At 37.0% G+C, this 22732-nt stretch overlaps 2 protein-coding genes across 2 annotated transcripts; one reads left to right on the top strand and one right to left on the bottom strand.

Annotated features, from left to right (window-relative positions):
* Window positions 1-4169: 4169 nt before the first annotated feature.
* LOC149409554 (uncharacterized) lies at window positions 4170-7527 on the bottom strand. The gene is made up of 7 exons (XM_089649517.1): window positions 7435-7527; window positions 7089-7275; window positions 6746-6955; window positions 6459-6653; window positions 6007-6039; window positions 5777-5832; window positions 4170-5542 (listed from the first exon to the last, which is right to left on the bottom strand). Exons 1-7 carry the CDS (start codon window positions 7455-7457, stop codon window positions 5452-5454), a joined length of 795 nt encoding a protein of 264 aa, XP_089505643.1. The 5' UTR covers window positions 7458-7527; the 3' UTR covers window positions 4170-5451.
* Window positions 7528-9794: 2267 nt separating this feature from the next.
* On the top strand, window positions 9795-21749 carry Fib (rRNA 2'-O-methyltransferase fibrillarin). The gene is made up of 8 exons (XM_089649697.1): window positions 9795-9946; window positions 12332-12508; window positions 14258-14339; window positions 15330-15432; window positions 16463-16633; window positions 17449-17570; window positions 19003-19126; window positions 20717-21749. The coding sequence occupies exons 1-8, from the start codon at window positions 9934-9936 to the stop codon at window positions 20882-20884; spliced, it is 960 nt and encodes a 319-aa protein (XP_089505823.1). The 5' UTR covers window positions 9795-9933; the 3' UTR covers window positions 20885-21749.
* Window positions 21750-22732: the final 983 nt, after the last annotated feature.

The following is a 22732-nucleotide window of genomic DNA, read 5'->3' on the forward strand; positions in this document are numbered from 1 at the left end:
AAGATTATGATACTTGTGGACGTGGCCTGGATGATAATATCATACACCAAGAAATGAATATAGTAAAATTGTACAAGTATATTTTTAACACTATTCCAGAGGTTCCCAAAGTGGTCTATATGGACCCCCAGGGGTCGATATCGGCATGCTGGGGGTCTATGTCAGCGAAAAAAAAATTTGGGGGTCCACGAGATTCAAATGGGGGTACATAAGAGCGGACCCCCATTTACCTCAAGTAAACATTTAGGAGTTCCGTAAATGACACAATAGACCTAACACAAATATAATAGACTGAGAAATTACTTATTTGATATTTTTATATTTCTTAAAGTTGTTTATTGAGGTATATAAATAGAGTCAACGTTCCTTTTCTCGTCAGAATTAATATATTCAAGCAAAACATTGCACATCGGAAGCTGCAAATTTTCCTAGTTCCCCAACTTGTTTTTGAAAAACGTCCAGGGTAATAATGACGTTCAAATTTAAATGCACTTCACACAGACTTCAAAACTAAGTTTCAGGACATTTTGACTATGGAAATCCAACTTTGAAGAATCGGATATCATGTGACAAGAAGAACTGACCGGAATAAGCACTGACAAAGAACTTAAGGGGCAGTTCTGTAGGGCCAGCTACAGAAAGAAATTCCCGTTGCTTATCCTGCTTCATTTTCATTTGGTGTAATACCTCACAAGGGTGCCCCTGTCTGCACAATGTAAAGACAGATCAACTATACCGCCACCCGGTTGTTGGACAGGCAAGGGAATTCGACTTATTTAACACGGCACCTCACATTTTCAAACCTAAAATCAATAAATAACATCCACACAATACATATTACTCTACACAGACCAGATCTTCCTCCCACCAGCCCATCCTCCTAGGCTAGCATCTCTGCCATAGGTCACCCTAAGTGGTTCGCTATGTTCGATGACTTAGATGGGGTGCCCGGTTTCATGGGGTGAGGTTTATCCGGGTCTTGCCGGCAGATGTGTTTGTCCACCAACTGCATGGCAGGCCGGATATGGAGATACTGGTTGAGGGAGACTTTTTTATTAGGACTCTATCGGAACACTGCCTTGCGCTGCAGTGGGAGGGATGGATTCATAGGTCCGTCACTCTTGGCCTCACTAACCCCTAGATTCCTATACACCCCATGTAACCTTTTCCTTCCTGGAACTTCCCATCCTTCCTTTCCTAAAAAGACCCTCCACGAAGCATCCCCAAAGATGACATAGGACCTGAAGGAAATTATTTTCCTCAGGGGCCTTAGCATGAGAAGTCGATATAGCCCTATAGCAATACGATATCGTTAAAATACGTCATCAATGAGCACTTAACGACATATGCTAGCACGATCAAAATATAACAACCGACGATTGTTAAAATTCCTTGTCTATGGTCAAAGTAGCGACGGTATCGTTAAAATTGCGAGCATGAGAATGTATCGATAGGATAACTTCCGACCGACGGTTGCTAAAAGCCCGCCGAATATAACGTGGGGTCTTGAGTGTCAGTTAAAACTTTGGTTGGCTGTCGATATACATATTTTTTTAATAATGTCGTTCATTATGCAAAATTTCTGGTTCAATGAAAGGAGGCAGGTTAGGGAAGATCGTAGGATTGAAAGGCGTCGTTTACGCGATCAATTGAATCCGTTCGAACTTGCAGAGACGGAATTCAGACAATTGTTTCGAATATCTCGCATTATGGCTAGAGATCTCATTGATCAATTAACTCCTTTTCTAGTGTCAAAAAATACATTAGGACTTCCAGTATACATTAAAGTGAGAGTATTAAATATTATTGATATCTTAGTAAAACAAAAACACAATATAAATCTATCCACCACTGGAACGACCACGTGAAATAAATAAATTTGTTTCGATTGCTGATGATAATTTTTCACAATAAAGTGATTAAAATGATCAAAAGTGAAGTTTATTAATTAGTTGTATTATTTATGATGTTGACAGGTACTCGCACCCATCAGCTTCTTTGCTACAGGGAGCTACCAACGTGGAGTAGGCCAAGATCACTTCTTGGCGATAGGGCAAACTACCGTTAGCAAGTGCATAAAACTGTTTATGAAAGCACTTTTAGAACATCTGTACAGAAGATGGATACATTTTCCGGCTACAAATGAAGCCCGCAAGCAAGTAGAGAGTAGTTTTAGGGAAAAATTAAACTTTCCACATGTTCTGGGATGCATCGATTGCACCCACATCGCCATCGTCACCCCTTCCAGACACGAGGAGCAGTACAAAAACCACAAAGGATTTTATTCGCTGAATGTTCAAGTGGTAAATATTTTTTCAGAAATAAAACAGCTGGATTGTTGTTTTCAAATTTTATTGAAGGTTTTTTATGTTTGATAAACAGGTCTGCGATGCTACGTTGAAAATATTGAGCATCAACACACGCTTCCCGGGTACTGTCCATGACCAATTCATTTGGAATAATAGTTTAGTCAAAACTGAAATGAACAGACTATACAATCAGAGAATTGGGACATATTTCTTGCTAGGTATGTATTTCAACAACTCATTTAAAAAAAAGGCAAAAAAATCATAATTTAGTAGTTATATGTACCTATTATAATGGGTGTTTTGTTTCAGTCAGGCGATTCTGGATATACACTCGAGCCTTATCTGATGACACCAATATTGAATGCAGTCGAGGGGAGTGCCCAATACAGATACACAAAGGCGCACTGTGAGGCGAGATGTTCCGTAGAACGCTTATTTGGGGCATGGAAGGCTATATTCCGTTGCCTCAGGAAAGACAGAGTTCTCCATTATGAGCCCGATGCTGCTGGTCAAATAATTATTACTTGTGCTATACTATACAACATGATGAAGCACTATAAGTCAGTTTCCTTGTTGAACTATATGCATTTAAAAAAGTAAGGCAACAGTACAAAATATTAATAAATTGTTCTCTATTTTCAGATTAACAGACGATTATAATGATAATGTAGAGTTAAGAGAGGTTGAGCTGCTGCACCAGCCTGAAGATGTCTGCAGGGTTGTTGCAGCCCGCAGAGTGAGAGACGAACTAGTGCGAAAGTACTTCTCCCACGAATGATAATATATTAAACAAGGAAACTGACTTATAGTGCTTCATCATGTTCAAACATTGTATCGTATGTACCTACATTGTAAAAACAATTCACGCCTCACAGAGACATTGCAAGAGTTTGAAGAACTGCTACTAATCAAGTATACATATATGCAAAGCGCTGCATGCAATATTTCTCAAAAAGAACTTCAATAGTACTTTAAAACATTGTATTGTATGTACCAACACTGTAAAAACAATTCACGCCTCACAGAAACATTGCAAGAGTTTGAAGAAATGCTACTAATCAAATATACATGTATGCAAAGCGCTGCATGCAATATTTCACAAAAAGAACTTCAAGGGATAGGTCGATTCAGGCGGTTGCTGACGGTTTCACCTCTTCCTCGCACTCCATAAATGCTGGCGTCCCACAGGGATCGGTTCTGTCTCCGACTTTGTTTTTGTTGCACATCAATGACCTTTTGACATGTGCACCGATTCATTGTTACGCGGATGACAGTACAGTTCATGATAGCTTTTTGTTTGACAAGCCCCCAAAGGGCACACAAACTCCAACGGCTCGGAGGGCTTTGAAGCAGAGAATGGACGGTTATCTCGAGAGTATTTCCTCCTGGGGTAAAAATAATCTCGTCGAATTTAATGTTTCAAAGACCCAATCCTGTCTGATTACGTCTAAAAGGGATCCAAATGATAATCTAGTCTCCTTCAACGGAAGCAATCTTCCGAACAGGCCTTCCATTGATATGCTTGGTGTAACTATAAGTGACCAGCTCAGGTACGGGGGCTCCATCGAAGCTAGAGTAAAGTTGGCCTCTCAGAAGCTGGGCGTACTGTACAGGGCCCGCAGATACTTTAATAGTACACAACTGCTCACCCTGTACAAATCGCAAGTGCGCCCTACTGTCGAATTTGGCAGCCATCTCTGGTCTGGAGCCCCAAAATACCTGAAAAAAACCCTTGACTCTGTGCAGAAACGGGCGGTCCGTTTGATAGATTCCCCAATCTTAACAAACGGACTGCAATCTTTAGAGCACAGGCGTCAGGTAGGTATGCTGTCCTTGTTCTATCGGTATTACAATGGAAGATGCTCTGAGGAACTAGCGTCATTGATCCCTTCGGCACCGGTGCGTAGTCGGGATACACGCCAAACGCGCGCCCAACACTTGTACACAGTTGACACTTGTCACATGAGAACGGGTCGCTTCTATGATTCGTTCTTAAGTTCAACAGCTCGGCTGTGGAACGAACTGCCGGCCTCTGTGTTTCCTCCCTCCTACAACATGGGACTCTTCAAGACCCATGTTCACTCCTTCCTCTCCACAAAAAGACCCTCCACACAGCATCCCCAAAGATGACATAGGCCCTGAGGGAAATTATTTTCTTCAGGGCCTCCTGTGTGGAGTAAATATAAAAAAAAAATAAAAAAAACAAAAAAAAAAATTGTAGTTTAAAACATTGTATTGTATGTACCTACATTGTAAAAACAATTCACGCCTCACAGAGACATTGCGAGAGTTTGAATAACTGCTACTAATCAAGTACATATTCATATATGCAAAGCGCTGCATGCAATATTTCACAACAAGTAGTTTAAAACATTGTATTGTATGTACCTACATTGTAAAAACAATTCACGCCTCACAGAGACGTTGCAAGAGTTTGAAGAACTGCTACTAATCAAGTACATATTCATATATGCAAAGCGCTGCGTGCAATATTTCACAACAAGTACTTCAAAAGTACTTTAAAACATTGTATTGTATGTACCTACATTGTAAAAACAATTCACGCCTCACAGAGACATTGCAAGAGTTTGAAGAACTGCTACTAATCAAGTACATATTCATATATGCAAAGCGCTGCATGCAATATTTCACAACAAGTACTTCAAAAGTACTTTAAAACATTGTTTTGTATGTACCTACATTGTAAAAACAATTCACGCCTCACAGAGACATTGCAAGAGTTTGAAGAACTGCTACTAATCAAGTACATATTCATATATGCAAAGCGCTGCATGCAATATTTCACAACAAGTACTTCAAAAGTACTTTAAAACATTGTATTGTATGTACCTACATTGTAAAAACAATTCACGCCTCACAGAGACATTGCAAGAGTTTGAAGAACTGCTACTAATCAAGTATATGTATATGCAAAGTGCTGCATGCAATATTACACAACAAGTACTTTAAAATATTGTATTGTATGTATCTAAATTGTAAAAAAATGACATTTGTTGTTGAGTTTCACTTTTTCACAAGAAACATAAAAATTATGAACGTACAAAAAGTTAATAAAAATAAAGATTTAACACAAAAAATATACAAAAAACTTATTATCTTGAAAATTATAAAAAAAACTTAACTAATCGTATTCATCCTCCGACTCCAACTTCAACGTATAGTTGGGCGAGTTGGCAAATGATGTTGACGGTTGATTCGATGGTTGAGTTTGTCTAGAATTAGAAATGTTTTATTAGAGATCTCATTCATTCTACTTTCATCGTACCTCCTAGCTGGACTGCTTGCCTCTCCAAGGACAATTGTTAATAATCGTGTTCCATCCCTTGTGAACATACTTCGCAATCTCTCAAGTGACATATTAAATAATGCAATATTTAATTTAATTTGTTCAGTTTTGTACATTAAATGTTTTTAAAAGCCTGTATAGATGTATAGCAAATAAATACCTCGCCAACTGTCGTTGGAGTAAACAAACCCTTTCACATTCCACTGCCGTGTATCTCTGAAACAAGAGATGATAATTCATTAATTTACTAACTTAATTTACCTTCTATAGTAAATGAGTTATTAGTGCCAGTGAGACGAGACCAGAAAAGCACCATGTCTATGTAGACACTGTATCTTGCCCGGTCTCGGGGTGCCTTGACAAATAATTACAAAAAGGAACAGGAAATACCTCAAAAATGTCAGCAAATCGATCCATTGAACTCTGAAATGATAAATAACAACTCATTAATTTATTTTAAATAACAATAGGTAGTCTACATACTAAAAGGAAGATTATAAATTAATTTATTCATTTTGAATTTCTCGCCAAGCTGGATTTTACATGTTTATTAATTTTTTTTAACACAAAGAATATCTAAACAAACAGAACAATAAAAACTCCACCGCGCAAAATGGAAAAATAGTACATTGGGAAGAGTACAATAAATAAATGAAATAAGTCAAAGCTGGGCATTTTATTTTGTTCTACTATGATTTAATTCTAATTTAAAAGTACAGTGCCACACTTATAAGTTGGCGGTGGCCTAAACATGAATTGACGCTATTTCTTTATATTTTAATCTGGCAACTTACACGTGTAGCGCTGTATTTGGGAGTGATTCGAAGAGAAATAGGAAATACCTTAAAAATATTGGAGAATTTATCAATAGCTCCCACAAGCTCCTTGGATGATTTGTTACTAGCCTCCTGCGCCATCACCATCCGAACCCCCACATCTGGCTTGTCAGTTAGCTTCCTCTTCTTGCTCGGGCGAGAAGGGGAAGCTAACTGCGCCGTCTGTAAATCTGTGGGCCCTTCTCCAACTTCATCGGAATACTGTAAAACACACAAATAATTTTCATTGATAATGAAAGATCAACTAAATTTTGACAGAATATATTATATTAACATTTTAAGACATTAGTGACCTCAACATCCTGCATTATGAGTTCAGGTCCATCTCCTATACAGCTTTCTAGAAGTCCGCTGCCCTCAGAACTGGCTCTGCCGATGATGTTGATGACCTTCTGTGTCAGGTCAGTTAACACCGGTATCTCGGCAGTGTTTCCAGTCATGAGGGCAGCTCGCTTGGCATCGGCGTTTTGGGCGCGCGACTTACATTTTAAGTCACGCCATGTCTGTAAAATGTAAAAATAATGTCAGGTTAAAAGTGATTTACGGTCTTATATCAAGTGTCTCGATGATAGATTATATTAGAAGGTCAGCAAAGTTTGCTGCAACCAGTTTGTATAGGTAGGTACAAATACTCACTGTTTTCCACTGCTCGGCTGACTTAGCAGGACCCAATTCTGCCAGTTGTTCCGCCAAATTCCGCCACATTTCCTTATTTTTTTGGGAACCCCGAGGTCCCACAAACCTTCCAGCGGCGAACTCCGAATGGTCAGCCATATAGCTGGTTAGCAAATCCATTTGACTGGTCGTCAACCTTACTCTCTTCCTGAAATCATAATATCAGCATTTTGAATATCTTAAAATACTGCGTATGATTGAAATATTAGTAAAAATAATTTCAAAATTTTGACACAATAGAATGTAAGTATATCTCTTTGATAATAATGGAAATTCTTTCACATAAAAAGATAAATAAATAACTTACCCAGCTACCATTGCTTGCGACATCGTAAAATATTAAAAAAACACGGCGTTTAAAATGGTCACGCTTGAAATCTGACGTTTGACTTTGACGTCTATTCAATTCATAGACAATTCCGTCCCAGTATTGCCAGCGTATATCGATTTGTATTTATTGCCTTATCGATGTCGTTAGAGATATCAATAGCGTTCTCATGCTAGGGAAGTCGTTATAAAATCGTCGGTAGATACGCTTAGCAATCCGATATCGTTAAGTTCGATCGATTCTCATGCTAAGGCCCCAGGTCTCCTGTGTGGAGCTAATGTAAAATAAAAACACACACAAACATAACATTTGTAAAATGGTCACAAACATTATTTATTTCATTTTATTTTATTGATACATGATTTAGAGAGTACATGTGGTTTTTTGTGATATTTCACCCTCCATGCTAGGGATGACCCTGTGTTATGGCGGGTGAATTTTACAGTTTGCGGACATAGAATCTATACATTACTATAATATAAATAAGAAAAATGATTTATAGCTAGTTTGGGTTGCAAGAAGAGGATGGACAGGTTAGAGAATTATAAGATGAAAAATTATTGGTAAATAGATCACACTAATTAATTATGTACATAATATACCGCTAAGTTAGGGAATAAGGATATATTATGTTTTTTCTGAAACGTGATTAAATTGATGGAGTGTAGAATGAATGGATATTTTAGTTGTAATGTATTATACAAGACAAATGTACAGTAGAGACTGAAAGTGGTAAAAGAAACATAGGCCATGAGGGTATTTACAATCTTCTTCCCGATAGCCTCAAAACAGAAATTGAATAAATAAAATTCAATATTATGATAAGTGAACAAAATAATTTTTAAGATAATTTACTATGTAAAATTATTATTGTTGCATTAAAATTATACATAAAGCTTTGAGCTAGATATTAAGTTAGAAAGCGAAATATCCATATATTTCTTTGACTGTAATAAAAAATATTTATTGGTCGAGTGGTATTCGAAATTTATTTTATAAATTATAGAGCTGCTCGGGCTATGAATCCCACCATCCCGTTGCTCCGTGCCCCTCTCTCTCTCCTAAAATCGTTTAGCTTGAACATATTATAATTTTAAAGTATAATTTATAAGCTCACAAATAATATCAGGTTATATTCGTTGTGTGTTGCTTTATGGTGCTGCCACACGCAAAGGTCACATCAAAAGTTAATGTACAGCGCATCATCTTTTCTACCGACACACGACGCTATCAAATATTTCTTCCTATGGTAGGAGAGGGGGTCAGTTGAATTCGAGAGCGGCCGAGGAACATAATTTCATCTGTCAAAGTGACAACTTTACTTACTGACAGCTTGAGCACGTTTTCGAAATGGATGATACTTGTCGCCTATTGCTGGATCTGTTGGACAGCTCATCCTCAGATGATGATGCCGCCAACTATATAATTATAAATGCTATTTATAAACTGTTTAGATTTTAAACAATCTGCGCGTAAATAGCGCATTTTCACATAACCTGACATAACCTCTCCGTCGAATCAGGAAATTCGCAGTTCGCATGCCGATCGACGAAAGCGACATATAATAAATTATTGTAAAATAAGCTCACGTCGATTTCTAAAAATGTCGAAGGCAAAGGCGGCAAGGACCAACACCAGGGCAGGGAACAAGAAGAGAGCACGAGAGCTGACGAGAGCAAACCAGATTACCCAGTAAAACAATTGAAAACAATCAACAAACTAGAAGCTTCTCTATGTAGGTATCGGGCCGTCCAACTTTATCAAAAAACCGAATGATATTACCAAATAAACATACTGAGTTAAAAATATGATTAATTTTGAAAGGGCGAAAATTTGTTTACTTCAAATTCAAATATTGATTATATTTATATTTTAAATATATGTTAAGTATGTTTGCCAAATACAGTTTTTTTATGTTTCTAAATTTACTAGCACACATGACGATATGAGCTAACATAATAAATAAGAAATGCATTATAAATTAATATATATATAAATATAAATAAATTCGGTTAGCGAAGTTCAGAACCACACTTATAGCGCGTTATCTTTTTACGTGTGTCGGGTCTGTATGGGATTGTATGGCGAGCGCTATTGTGCTTTATATTATCTGTTGATGTGAGCTTTGCGTGTGGCTGCACCATTACCCTCGTGATTTTTTTAAAAATAATAAATTTATTATGCTGTATAAAAATGATTATTTGCAGTGGCAATACAGTCCAAATAGCATTCACATGATTGGTCGAAGATAATTACGCCGGCCAATCACAGGCGAGTATTTTTATTAAAATCGGCGAGTATTATTCCCTCTCGCTGGCAACACTCTCTTTAGAAATGGCGGCACTTCCTGTAGTCTTCGTAAAACGCGCTCCGATCAGTACACGTGATCGCTTCACAAGTGTCCGGGATTATGCCGGCGCTGTGGGCTTTATAATTAAATAACTCGTTCAGTTTCATCGTTAGTGACTTTATCAAACAATGGGCCCACCAGGTAAGCTATTTTTTACTTAATGTTCCGACCCGTTTCTGTGTAGAAATTAAGTAAGTTTTCACCCACGTGGGCGACAAATTTGGAAAACCGATTGGATTATCTCGTGTTTTTACAGAATTGGACAAGCTATGCCAACAAAATTAATAATATTCGTACGTTTCCCAATATAAGTTACATTAATCAAGTCCACAATTACCCGTGGAACTAAATCGACCTCATGCTTTCAGACAGATTCATGAAGTTTTAGGTTATGTCCTATAACTCTGCATATTTATCTTAATGTGGCGCATTTGTTGTCGGTTCTTAGATTATTTTCGATACTTTACACACAAATTGCATGTATTACAACTTTTTATGGTATATGTATCTAATAAAATACTGATTTTGAAAACGTGTTTATTGGTCATGTCAAAAAATATCCACAAATGATGAACAAATCTCATGCATCCTGAACTATTCATGATGACTATTTTATACCACTACCCAATTCTGATGTGGATATAGCCAATAGAAACATAGTAAATCAATGATAATGTTAGCCGCATGCATAGACTATCCTAACCTAACTTTCACAACACCCACGACGCATGTGTTTTCAAACAAGTATGTATCAAATCTCACCTGGTTTTTCCGACTTTAAATTTTTGGTAACAATGCTCGATCCATTTTAATTATTTTTTTTTTTCGATTGTTATCGTCGCAAAACCCAAAAAAACGCGTTATTAATTGTGTAGGCAAATAATATATTATTCTACGTGCAGCTTCGTCTAGTTTCTCCATTGTAATAACGAGTCAAAGTCAATATGTCGCACAGATTGAATCTAAACTTAAACAGAATTTTTAATTTATTAGGATAATGAAAGTAGCATCATTATTACAGAACTGTCAAAGTAACTTAAAAACTTTTTAAACAGTTAACAATGTCTTTCTGCTGTATAATTATACAGTACATTTATCAATAGTAGTTTCAGTACATTTATTAGCAGTAGTTTCAGTACATTTATTTCTATATACTGAAATATTTGTATAGAGAAGTGGGTGCACGAGAGACCGAATGGCTGATTTGAAAGAAAGATAAATACAAGGAAAAACCAGTAGTCACTTATAAAAAGTTGTCCTAGGATGTGGGAATAGCATTCCACAATGGAGTGCTGATACTAACCCCTATGTAAGTGTTGATGTATAGAAGGTTAAAAGAAGACTTTTTTACCTCAACTCCATACAGGAGGCCATGAGGAAAATAATTTCCATCAGAGTCTATATCATCTTCTAGGATGTTGAGGTTATTTTTGAAGAGAGCAGGGAGGAAACACAGAGGTTGTGTTTCCCGACTGTACCGGTGTGGAAGGGATCAATGGCCCTAGTTCCTCGGAAGCATCTTCCATTCTTATACTGGTAGAACAAGGTCAGCATTCTCTCCTTATGCCTGTGCTTTAAAGATTGCAATCCGTTTGTTAAGATAGGGGAATCAAATGCACTGCCTGTTTCTGCGCAAAGTTGAGGGGAATGCTGCAGACGTGAGATCTCTGATGCGTCATGTGCACTAAAACCATGTATGACTGACAACTGTGTTACAAATGTAGAGATATGGAAAGAGCGCTGGGCTGATGTACTTAATCGTAATGTTCAGGAAAGGAGTACTTAGATGGTTTGTGTGATAGTTCAAACTATGAGACATAGATGGCTCTAGTGTAGATAAACATTGGAGGTTATGAATTTATGTAACAGACGTCGGTAGTATATAGGATTGCCTTCAAGGTACTGGGAACCATGAGATTTGAGAGCATAATAGAGAAGAAATTGGCCTCCAGGCTGGCCTGCACGCCAGTTCCTAATATAAGTGTTTTTAATCTGAATAGTTGCAAAGTGTTTTGAGCCCAGCTCCACCGTGACTCTGAAGTCCCTCTCCTTAAACACCACATCATAAGTCTCGTGGAATCTTTTTATTCGGGCATTCCAACCCATAAAAAAGCATCCATCAACTGTCTCGCCCCGTACGATGTAAATGCAAAATTAAATTTAAAAACCTGAAACAAATCCTACGTAAATTACCCCCCTAATTGCAGCCATGTACCACTGCAAATAAATTTTCACAAAAAACTAAATCTTATTTTCCAACAACCATAATTTAAACTCAAGATGAAAGAGAAGGGGGCCTTTTTGGCCCGGAGCTCTGTATGTCACTATATCAAAAAAAGTCAAGTGTTTGTTGTGAAAAAGGTGTTTTTAAACAGTTTGGTCATGTGGAGTGAATGAACGATGTAAGGATAATTATATTATTTCCGGCATTTCAATTATTGATCTTTCACTACTTGAAGGGCAAAAAGATCTTGCGCATCCAATCAACCAATTCTCTAATCACAATTTGTTTGTTTTTGTTTGCAGGATTCACACCCAGAGGTGGTGGCGGAGGTTTCCGCGGACGTGGGGGAGGACGCGGGGGCGGCGGTGACCGCGGGGGTTTTGGCGGTGGGCGCGGAGGAGGCGGCGGTGGCTTTGAGCGCCGCAGCGGAGGCTTCGGGGGAGACCGAGGGGGCGGCAGAGGAGGATTCGGTGGAAGAGGTAAGATACATTCCAACAATATTACAAACTTGCAATGTGTACATTTTCATTATGGTTTTTGACTACACTTCAAAAGCTACCTTTTTAATAAATATGTAGTTTTTTTTTTGTTGTTTCGTTTACCTTGGGGCCATGCCATCTTTGGGAATGCTTTGTGAAGTGTCTGAACCCATAGATAATTGAAACAAATGGAGATATGTAATGGATGCATGCAGAACACAGATAATAAACTACAGATGTGCCAATGAGGGCGAGGAGTACAAACCAAATTACGGAGAAGTGACATGTCACTTTCATCGATTTGATAATCTAACAGTCTAGTTACTCAGTAGTTTCATTATTTTAGCCATTGAAAATACAATCTTCTAACGAATGAGTAGTCCTTTTTATAATGGTGTGCAAATTTCTCTGCATAGTAACCATAATTGAATTTCTCAAATCTTTTTTAACATTTTGTTACAGTATTTAGTTTGACGCCTTTTACAAATGTTTTATAATTTACTCTCCAAAAAATGAACATGTGAACCCTCCTCGACAGTCTGATAAGAAATAACCACTATTACTTTATTTTACTGAACTTTACCTTTTTGCCCGGGGTCTGGTTATTTCGATGTGCGTGCGCTCTTCGGCGGTCTACGTTCGACCAATATTGTAGTTTATTCAAGACATTCTCAATTCCCCCTGGTGCCAAGAAGATTGTCACATAGTTTGCATCCAGCTCATCGAAAAGATACCCAGATTTTGTATTATGGTATATTTTTCACATTGCTACGACCAAACTTCACGCGGCTATGTTATGAAGGTTGTGCTTTTGGCGAGTAGGTAGAAATAAAGCCGCTGTGCTTAGATGCGAGCAGCAGTAACGGTGGAAAATCTTGGGCTCATGCATTGCATCTTCGCACTATAGATTCGCCCTAACATGAATTCTGGGTATCATTTCGACGAACTGGTAGTAAACCACGTAACCATATTTTTGGCAACAGGAGGCTTTGAATAAATTATGACATCAGTTGTACATTGACCACTAAACAGCGTACATTGGAATAACCAAACCCTGCGCTGAAAAGTAAATTAAGGCAAAGGGTCGCAGCGATGTCCAGGACACTTTTCTACGCAAGGTCTTGATAATCGTTTTTAAACAAACTGCATGGTGTGTAGCGATGGTAAAATTGAGTGAGTTCGGTAAATTATATAACATTTGTAAAAGTGTATTAATTAAATATAAAATTTTGAAAACAAGCCCAAACTTTTGTTTACCCGATTTGTGATTTACAGTTTTTTTTTATGAAGCTAGCAATTTAAACGCCTTGTAAAAGGCGTGGTAATAAGCAGATTTTATTTTCGTGTACTGATGATACAATGCGAGTTTCCTGTACACTGTCCAGATTCATTTATTGACAAATCATAGAAAGGGGCAGTTTGCTCCGCGCAATTTGGTTTGTTCCCCTCTCCCTGATTGGCTGGTCTATCAATTAGAAAGTCTATGGTTTCCAATCTGTCTCCTGTTTCCATTGTATGGACCAATCTAATCCCTTGAATTGTTATTGTTTATTCTTAGCAATTTAGAATGTCTTTATTTCCTTAAAATGATGAAAAAAAGAATCATGCATTAACTGAACTATTCATGATGACCATTTTATACCACTACCCAATTCTGACGAGGAAATAAAAGGATTCCAACATACCACCATTATTTAACAATCATTTTAATTAATTATTAATAATAATTGTTTTAATTATCTTTCCCAGGACGAGGAACTCCCAGAGGACGAGGGGGTAGCGGAGGAGGTGGTTTCAAGGGAGGAAAACAAGTTATAATTGAACCTCACAGGTAAATATTATAACATCACAATTTGTTCATTATTATTACTAGAGAAGAGAATACACTAGATTTGTCTTACAAATAACTATGGTAAACTTTTAGAATCACTGCTCACGCTCAATACAAAAATTTTGATACGGTATTTTCCACGGGGATGTAAATAATTGCCGTTTATAGTAATTAAGTTGCATCAAAGTGTCAGCTCAAAAAATATTCATATTAAGGGGGTATTTCACTATCTCTGATTATGTTCTGACCAAGCACTAATCCGCGGATTAGTCATTTTTTCGTTTTCACTATATCTGAATAACGCTAACGCTCGGGTTAAAGTTAGATTTGACTAATCAGTGCTCGAACTTCACGTTAGGCGCTATTCGAATCAAAGATGGCGTCAAAACATTCCGAGTTTAACAGCTGAGAAGTGAGTCGAATTTTGTAGAATGAATTTGAATGCTTGTATGATCCATCCTGAATTATTTGATTGTGTTCAAAATAAGAAACAATGTATTAATTCGACACGAATCTATCTAAAATGACCTGATAATCAACATAACATAACCAACAAAATGCACACTTTGCGGTGTGCGGACTGTGACGCATGACAGCCGTGGCAGTAGATGGAGTAACTGCAAACATTTTGCGTTGTTGCCAGACTATTTCGAGTGTTATCTATCCGGAAGCTCGAAACAATGGTGAAACGGTCGCCGTTGAATAACGAAGTTATTCTGATCTTTAAAGCCAGCCAACGGATAGCTATTCAGATATTTAGCCCGACATAGTGAAATACCCCCTAAGCGTGGCCAGCGATCGACAGAAAATATATTACCAGATAACTTATTATGTGTATTTTTTTTTCTTCAAAATGATGTTTATCTACAATACTTTCGTTCTTCTTAATTCCATTGAAGACACTATTGTCCTGATTGTCCCTCCCGCACCATCAAAACACTTTCCGTTTACCCGACCAGTGTATTAATTTGGCCCTCTGTCTATTTTCAGACACGCCGGAGTGTTCATTGCCAGAGGAAAGGAAGATGCTCTAGTCACACTTAATTTAGTTCCCGGATCAGAAGTCTACGGAGAGAAGAGAATATCAGTTGAGGTAAGTCAAGACTCCATCTTTTGATGTTATAAGATTAATATTGAGAGTATTTGTGAATGGTATATTGAGTTGATTGCAGTGGAGATGAGATTACTAATATTTATGGTTTAATGAAAGTAAAAGAAAGGTGTGCAATAAATAAATAAATTGTTCTAGTAATCAGTCAATCCCAAAAAACCGGACAAAGTGTCCAAAATTATTAGTAAAAGTGACGGATATTTAATAAGCTAAAAATTTAAATGTCTCGAGTATTTCTTAAGAAGTTGAAATGTCATGTTTGAGCTTGCAAGAAGATTCGTATTTTGTAAAGTTACTTTACTAAAAAACGTGTCTGAATGAAACAAACGGAAACACATGCGACAGTTGCTAGAATACTAGTCCCGGTTAATGGTAAAATGGTCAGCTTAACAGGCTAGACGAGGTATAGCAAAAGTAACCAAGTGTAAAAAGTAGTATAAACTCAACACATCAGTGCACAAAACTTGTAAATTGTTGCATTTTGTCCTCTTTGACTTTTTTTAATGACTCAAATCTAAAAAAAATAGTGACTTATCATTTAAACCAAATTTACACCTGGAAAGTTACAAATGTCTGGAAGAGATCTGGAAAGAAAGCATAGTGAACAAGATTAAGAAAGGAATGCTTTAGATGGTTTTGACATAAAGAACAGATGAACAAAGACGGGAGTGTCAGGAGAGTATATGACGCAAAAGTGATTGAAGAAGTTAGGGACAACCAAAAGTCAGTCCTGGCACGAATAAGTGAACTATGAACTAAACCATACTGTGTTGTGTAGTGAGAAAGTGTTGGTATTAAACTTGGCATGAGAGTGGAGATGAGTGATTTAAAAAATATATATACAATTAAGCCCAATCCCCTTAAAATGATGAAAAACAGAATCATGCATTACTGAACTATCCGTGATGACCATCTTTATACCACTACCCAATTCTGACGATACCAACCACAAGTAGTGTAATCCTGCCAAACACCGACTCTATAATCTAATAATATTGTTTGGTTGTTTCAGACCGACGGAGAGAAGGTGGAATACCGGGTGTGGAACCCCTTCAGATCTAAGTTGGCGGCAGCCATCCTGGGCGGAGTAGACATGATCCACATCGCGCCCGGCTCCCGGGTGCTGTACCTCGGGGCAGCTTCAGGAACCACCGTGTCTCATGTTGCAGACATTGTTGGACCGGTCAGTATTTCTATACATCTACTACCACTGTTAACCTTATCTACAGGCCTATCGCATATGTGATCCATCGACGAATGATCAAGTTTCACTAAAATACATACATTGTCCCACTGGCTCGGTAACGGTAAGGAATCAACAAAAACTGAAGAACCTGCTTAAAAAAGTAATGTTTATTGCGGTTTGCAGCGCAGCCATTGTGGGACTTAGCACGGTCGCCGGTTTTTGTAAATTCCTATATTGTGATGGGATAAAACCCTGGTGAGTTTTATTAACTGGGGGTACCAGATGTATTTTTCAATAATTTAGCTTCAGATTAATATTGAACCCCAAACTACCTGAAAACCCTAGACTGTACAAAAACGTGTAGTCTGTTTGATAGATTCCCCTGTCTTAACTTTACTCGGAGCACAGACACCAGGTAGAAATGCTTCAACCTGTATTTCAATGGAAATTTTGGGAATGCACCAAACATATTATTTGTCACACGAGAATTCTACGATTCAATCTTGAATTCAATGATTTGTCTAACTCTGTTTTCTCCCTCCTACAAATAAGTTCACTTCTTCCTTGCACCATAAACGCACTCCACACAGCAGTCGCAAAGCTAGGCCCTGAGAAAAAAATAGACACTAGATTTAAAAGGATCCAATTCACAAATGATGAAAAAAAGAATCATGCTTTACTGAACTATTCATGATGACCATTTTATACCACTACCCAATTCTGATGAATTGATCCTAGTTCAACCAACAAACATTACTTTCCCCTTGTGAATGATTATCTAACCAGTTGCGTGCGTTGTTTGTTGTTCCCAGGAAGGCTTAGTTTACGCTGTGGAGTTCTCCCACAGATCGGGCAGAGATCTCATTAACGTGGCGAAGAAGAGGACCAACATCATCCCCATCATTGAAGACGCCAGACATCCCCTCAAATACAGGTACAACTTGTAACAATAACTGTTATATCTGCCTAACTTTGCAGATTTCGGTGTTGGGAACTCTTTGTAAAAAGTAAAAGGTTCTACTTATAATTTACGTTACAAATAATAGGTCTGGATTTAGCTACACTGTTCATTACTTGAGGGTAATTCGAGAAGCTTATTCCTTGTTAACCACTCAGAACATTAGAACGTCAAAAGACGTAAATATGATAATAGCGGTCAAGACATTAGAACGTCTTTTCATGTAAACGCGCGAGATTTTACAAAAATCGATTTATTTCCATCACTAGTATACGGATTGCCATGATTTAAAAAACAGAGTATCGATAATGAATAACGCTATGCGTCTGTATTCAAGAATATCTATGGAATGTAGAGGTGCATTATCTAAGTCGATTGGATCTGTCATCTTGTTCGTTCATAATTTATTGCGTTTCTAAATAATTTATTAAAAATATTTTAGTTTGGACGGTTAATATTTTGAGGTGACTAATAGTTTTTAATTATATTTCTTCAATATATAAAGTGTTATTTCTTTATGATACTCAGAAAAAAGTACATTTTTCACAGCTTTGAAATAATGGTCAGCGATTTTTTACATATTTTTGACGTTTTCAGAAAATGTATATTTAGAAACGCAAATATTTACGTATAACAAAACAATACGATAGTGAATTTCATAATCTTTCCAAAACATTTTTTAGAATGAGGCTACGTTTCCCAAAACGTGAGTTATGAAGCTTTTAACAAAACTCGTGAATAACACAAAAATTTTCACGTTTTGACAGTTTGCAAAGGAACACAAAGTAAATAAAAGTCTTTTTCTGAGAGGTTAATCTCATCTCACAAGTAATTGTTACACTCTAGCGACATCTGTCGGACTCTGGAGTAAGCTTTACGACTAGCGCCATCTATTGCTTAAATACTCAACTTTATTACCATACATCACAATAACAATAGACCACTTGTACGCGTTTTTCAATGACTTGGTTGAAATTGTTTCGAGGCAGTCTTGTCGAGAATAGATTCATTCACAACGACAACTTCATTTCTCGATACAATGAAAAATCTCTTTCCTGCAGCTGAAAAAATACTTCTCCATCTATATTTTTTACATTCTCCGACCCTGCAATATTTTTAATGAATTCTTATTTAAATGATAAAACACAACATGGAGTCTGCTCCCTGTCAAAATTTTGTTAGATAGATATTAAGACGTTAAGTTCATCTGTTTCTTTATATTATTTACATACTGTATTATATGTGTTGTTTCCCAAAATGATGAAAAACAGAAGCATTACTGATCTATCTGTGATGACCATCTTTATACCACTACCCAATTCTGAAGTGGAAACAACTTATAACTTAAGATTATTTCACATGAAAATGTATATTTTTGTATTTTAACAATGTGTATAATTTGTTGCAGAATGTTGGTGGGTATGGTAGATACAATATTCGCCGACGTAGCCCAGCCCGATCAGGCCAGGATCGTCATTCTCAACGCTCAGTATTTCCTCAAGAACGGTGGACATTTTGTCATCTCGATCAAGGTACGTTACTCTCTGGAATATCACATTGTCCGTCATGTATCTAGTCTATTTGGTTTCGAACAACTCACAAATGATGAAAAACAGAATCATGCTTTACTGAACTATCCATGATGACCATCTTTATACCACTACCCAATTCTGATGTGAGAAATAAAAAAAATACATATATACATTAAAATCGTATTGCCGTTTGGAGACGTTCATGGTCGAGCAGAAAACAAAGGTCACGGGTTTGAATCCCGGCCTTTGCAAATAAATTTAATTTTGTATTTAATTTAAATAAAATATTGTAGTGTTTTTGTGGCAAGTTGTATTGTCAGTATGAAAGACCACCATTTAGAATCGAGACGTTGTTTAAAATAACTCTTTTAGGTGTGTTTGGTGACCAGATCTGAACAGCCAAGTGCTTCCAAACCTTTCCCCTCCCCATCTCCTTCCTGTCGCCTCTACTTTCAGCCTCGCAGCATACCCAGAGTCCTAACTGCTCCCAACCGTCGGAAGACAGTTATAGATTATGTCATCGCCAATTTGCGTATATTGTGAGGCTGAAAGAAGTGGGGATGGGGGAGTACCTGACTATTCAGATCTGGTCGCCGAACACAGTTAAAGTCATTTGAAGCAATGTTTCAATTACAATACTGAAACTATCTTCCACTCTCGAACATGCCGCAAATATACTATTTTAAATGAATGAGTTATAAAATAACACATACCAATCAAATAAAATTTACTTTCACATTTTACCTGCGACCTCTGGATTCTTAGTTGACCACCGATCCTGTAAAACTATTATTCACAAAAATAACTTCTAGCCATAGACATATGAATATTAGTAGACCTGCCCTAAGTGATTAAAAGCGTATTATTCCCCACTCCCCATACCGGTTCCATTGGAGCCGGCTGGGCTCGCGTATGGCTTCTCGTGAATCTTGAGAATGTGACGTCATCATTCTTGTTCGAACTAGCGTCGAGCTATGGTCGAGGCATTTTATGAAATAACACGGCAAAATAGTGGCTTGTGATATGAAAACTTGTAAAAATAGATGTGAAAAAGAGAATAAACCCAATTGTCGTATTACATTCCATATATAAGCATCATTTTACTTTATCTTAAGCATATTCACATCGTATAATATGGATCAGTTGTAGAAACTATACTATCACGCGATGGACGCGAAACACAAAGCTGGTTGGTTGCTGGGAAGTAAATTATGAACATTTATAAAAGTGTCTTAACTAAATACTTAAACGAAATATTCGACTCTGAAAATAGAAGAAATTTATTTTGCCGAATTTGGACTTCGCAAATTAGTTCATAACGTGGCGAGTAATTTGCGCTCCCATGTAAAAATGTCTATTCATTCAAAAGCAGATTTTACTTTTAAGAAGTAAATGGTGATATTATAATGCGAGATGCCTATTTACTGTCAGATTGATTTATTGATGAATCACAGTCAGCTTTACCCCCATTGTTCTTCAACAGTTGATTTTACCCCTCATTTTTAATTTCTAGTCTATATATTCATGTCTATGCTTCTAGCCCTTTAAATTTGTTTTTTTGAGTTCTCACGTGTAATATATTTTTTCTAGGCTTCCTGCATAGACTCCACAGCGCAGCCCGAAGCCGTGTTTGCGGCGGAAGTAAAGAAGCTCCAAGCCGACAAGCTGAAGCCCCAGGAGCAGATCACCCTGGAGCCCTACGAGAGGGACCACGCCGTCGTCGTGGGAGTCTTCCGCCCCCCCAGCAAAGGGGAATAGTTCCCCCTCACTCCTGTTATTGTATCACATCTTCCGCAACACATCATGTGAAGGCCCCTAGTATTTACAGAATCGCGTTGGAACTTCACCCAACATAGCTAAAGCCATTTAAATATTAATGATGATACTGTTATTTGAGTATCGTTGGCTCTCTTTGAGTTCAACACAATCGTATTGCAACATAACCTAACATAGCTAAAGCCATTTCATTTCTCATGGCTTCTTCATTAGGTGGGTGAGATCTTTAGGTTCTGTAAAAGTTTAAGATCACTGCAGAGAAAGAATTACTGGATAGAATAGTCAAATTTGTAATTTTTTATGAGTTCACCAAGCATGGCTAAAGCCATTTCAGGCCCTGTTTCAACTTCCCCACACGTGAATGCCATAGCTACACGTCCGCACTCGAGGATGATTTATTGCAATCAGTGAAGTATCGGTTTCTAACTGTTTTAGTTGGTACTAGGGGCCTAAAATTATGAATTTAATGCATTTTTCATTATTTCTAATGAACTTATCAAAATTTTAGGTATGTGTAATTTTTGTTACGGGTCTTTCAAATAAATCTATTAAAAAATAAGGTATCCGTTACCTTACTGTTACGATTCCTTAAAATCCACTAAAATTTTTGTTCAATTTTCACTTTTATTATTTTTCCATTGTAAGCAGACTGTCGATATAAAATTAGCGTGGCTCGAATTTTGAATGTTAAAATAATTTGAGAGTTGTTTTAGTATGAAAGTTGTGAGAAAGGTGCGTTCTTAAATAATTGATTCCTGTTATTGAAAACTAGGTTTAAGGTTAATTTTAAGAGATAAATGCGTTATTTTAATGTACAAAGAAAAAATAAAATAAACATTTTAATAAATTACTTTGTTCTTATTTGATCATCTTATAACCGCTCAGGCCCCCTGGTGTAAAGGGGGTCCGGGGGAAAGTGCGCTAACTTCGGAAGGTGATGATTCTACATGATGGTAAAAAAGATAAGTAACTTTTTTGAAATACAAATGTTTTTTTTCCACACAAACAATTCTATTTTTTTTACCTTAACCACTCAGAACATTAAAACGTCAAAAGACGTAAATATGATAATAGCGGTCAGACATTAGAACGTCTTTTCACGTAAACGCGCGAGATTTTACAAAAATCGATTTATTTCCATCACTAGTATACAGATTGCCATGATTCAAAAAACAGAGTATTGATAATGAATAACGCTACGCATCTGCATTCAAGAATATCTATGGAACGTAGAGTTGCATTATCTAAGCCGATTGAATCTGTCATCTTGTTCGTTCATAATTTATTGCGTTTCTAAATATTTTAGTTTGGACGGTTAATATTTTGAGGTGACTAATAGTTTTTAATTATATTTCTTCAATATATAAAGTGTTATTTCTTTATGATACTCAGAAAAAAGTACATTTTTCACAGCTTTGAAATAATGGTCAGCGATTTTTTACATATTTTTGACGTTTTCAGAAAATGTATATTTAGAAACGCAAATATTTACGTATAACAAAACAATACGATAGTGAATTTCATAATCTTTCCAAAACATTTTTTAGAATGAGGCTACGTTTCCCAAAACGTTAGTTATGAAGCTTTTAGCAAAACTCGTAAATAACACAAAAATTTTCACATTTTGACAGTTCGCAAAGGAACACACAGTAAATAAAAGTCTTTGTCTGAGAGGTTAAGGTAATGCACTACGTCTTGTAATATTTTGAATCGAGCCGCCATCAATAACACTCTTTACGTAGATGGCGATAAGGCTTAAATTCCCGCTTAACTCCATCCAGCCGTTTTGATTTAGGCAAGAAAGAACATGGCCAAAAAGTGCCTTTTATT

Source organism: Hesperophylax consimilis, chromosome 30, assembly GCF_061612785.1.
Source record: "Hesperophylax consimilis isolate HC1 chromosome 30, BYU_Hcon_1.0, whole genome shotgun sequence".
Lineage (NCBI taxonomy): Eukaryota > Metazoa > Arthropoda > Insecta > Trichoptera > Limnephilidae > Hesperophylax > Hesperophylax consimilis.

Excerpts from the sequence above, each read along its gene's own strand:
- LOC149409554 (XM_089649517.1), bottom strand. The coding sequence starts at position 7,457 with ATGTCGCAAGCAATGGTAGCTGG. Across the intron at positions 7,276-7,434 it reads TCGCAAGCAATGGTAGCTGG|GAAGAGAGTAAGGTTGACGA; the intron begins GTAAGTTATTTA and ends TTATGATTTCAG. Across the intron at positions 5,833-6,006 it reads GATTTGCTGACATTTTTGAG|AGATACACGGCAGTGGAATG; the intron begins GTATTTCCTGTT and ends CTCTTGTTTCAG.
- Fib (XM_089649697.1), top strand. Across the intron at positions 14,340-15,329 it reads GTTATAATTGAACCTCACAG|ACACGCCGGAGTGTTCATTG; the intron begins GTAAATATTATA and ends GTCTATTTTCAG. Across the intron at positions 16,634-17,448 it reads TTGCAGACATTGTTGGACCG|GAAGGCTTAGTTTACGCTGT; the intron begins GTCAGTATTTCT and ends TGTTGTTCCCAG.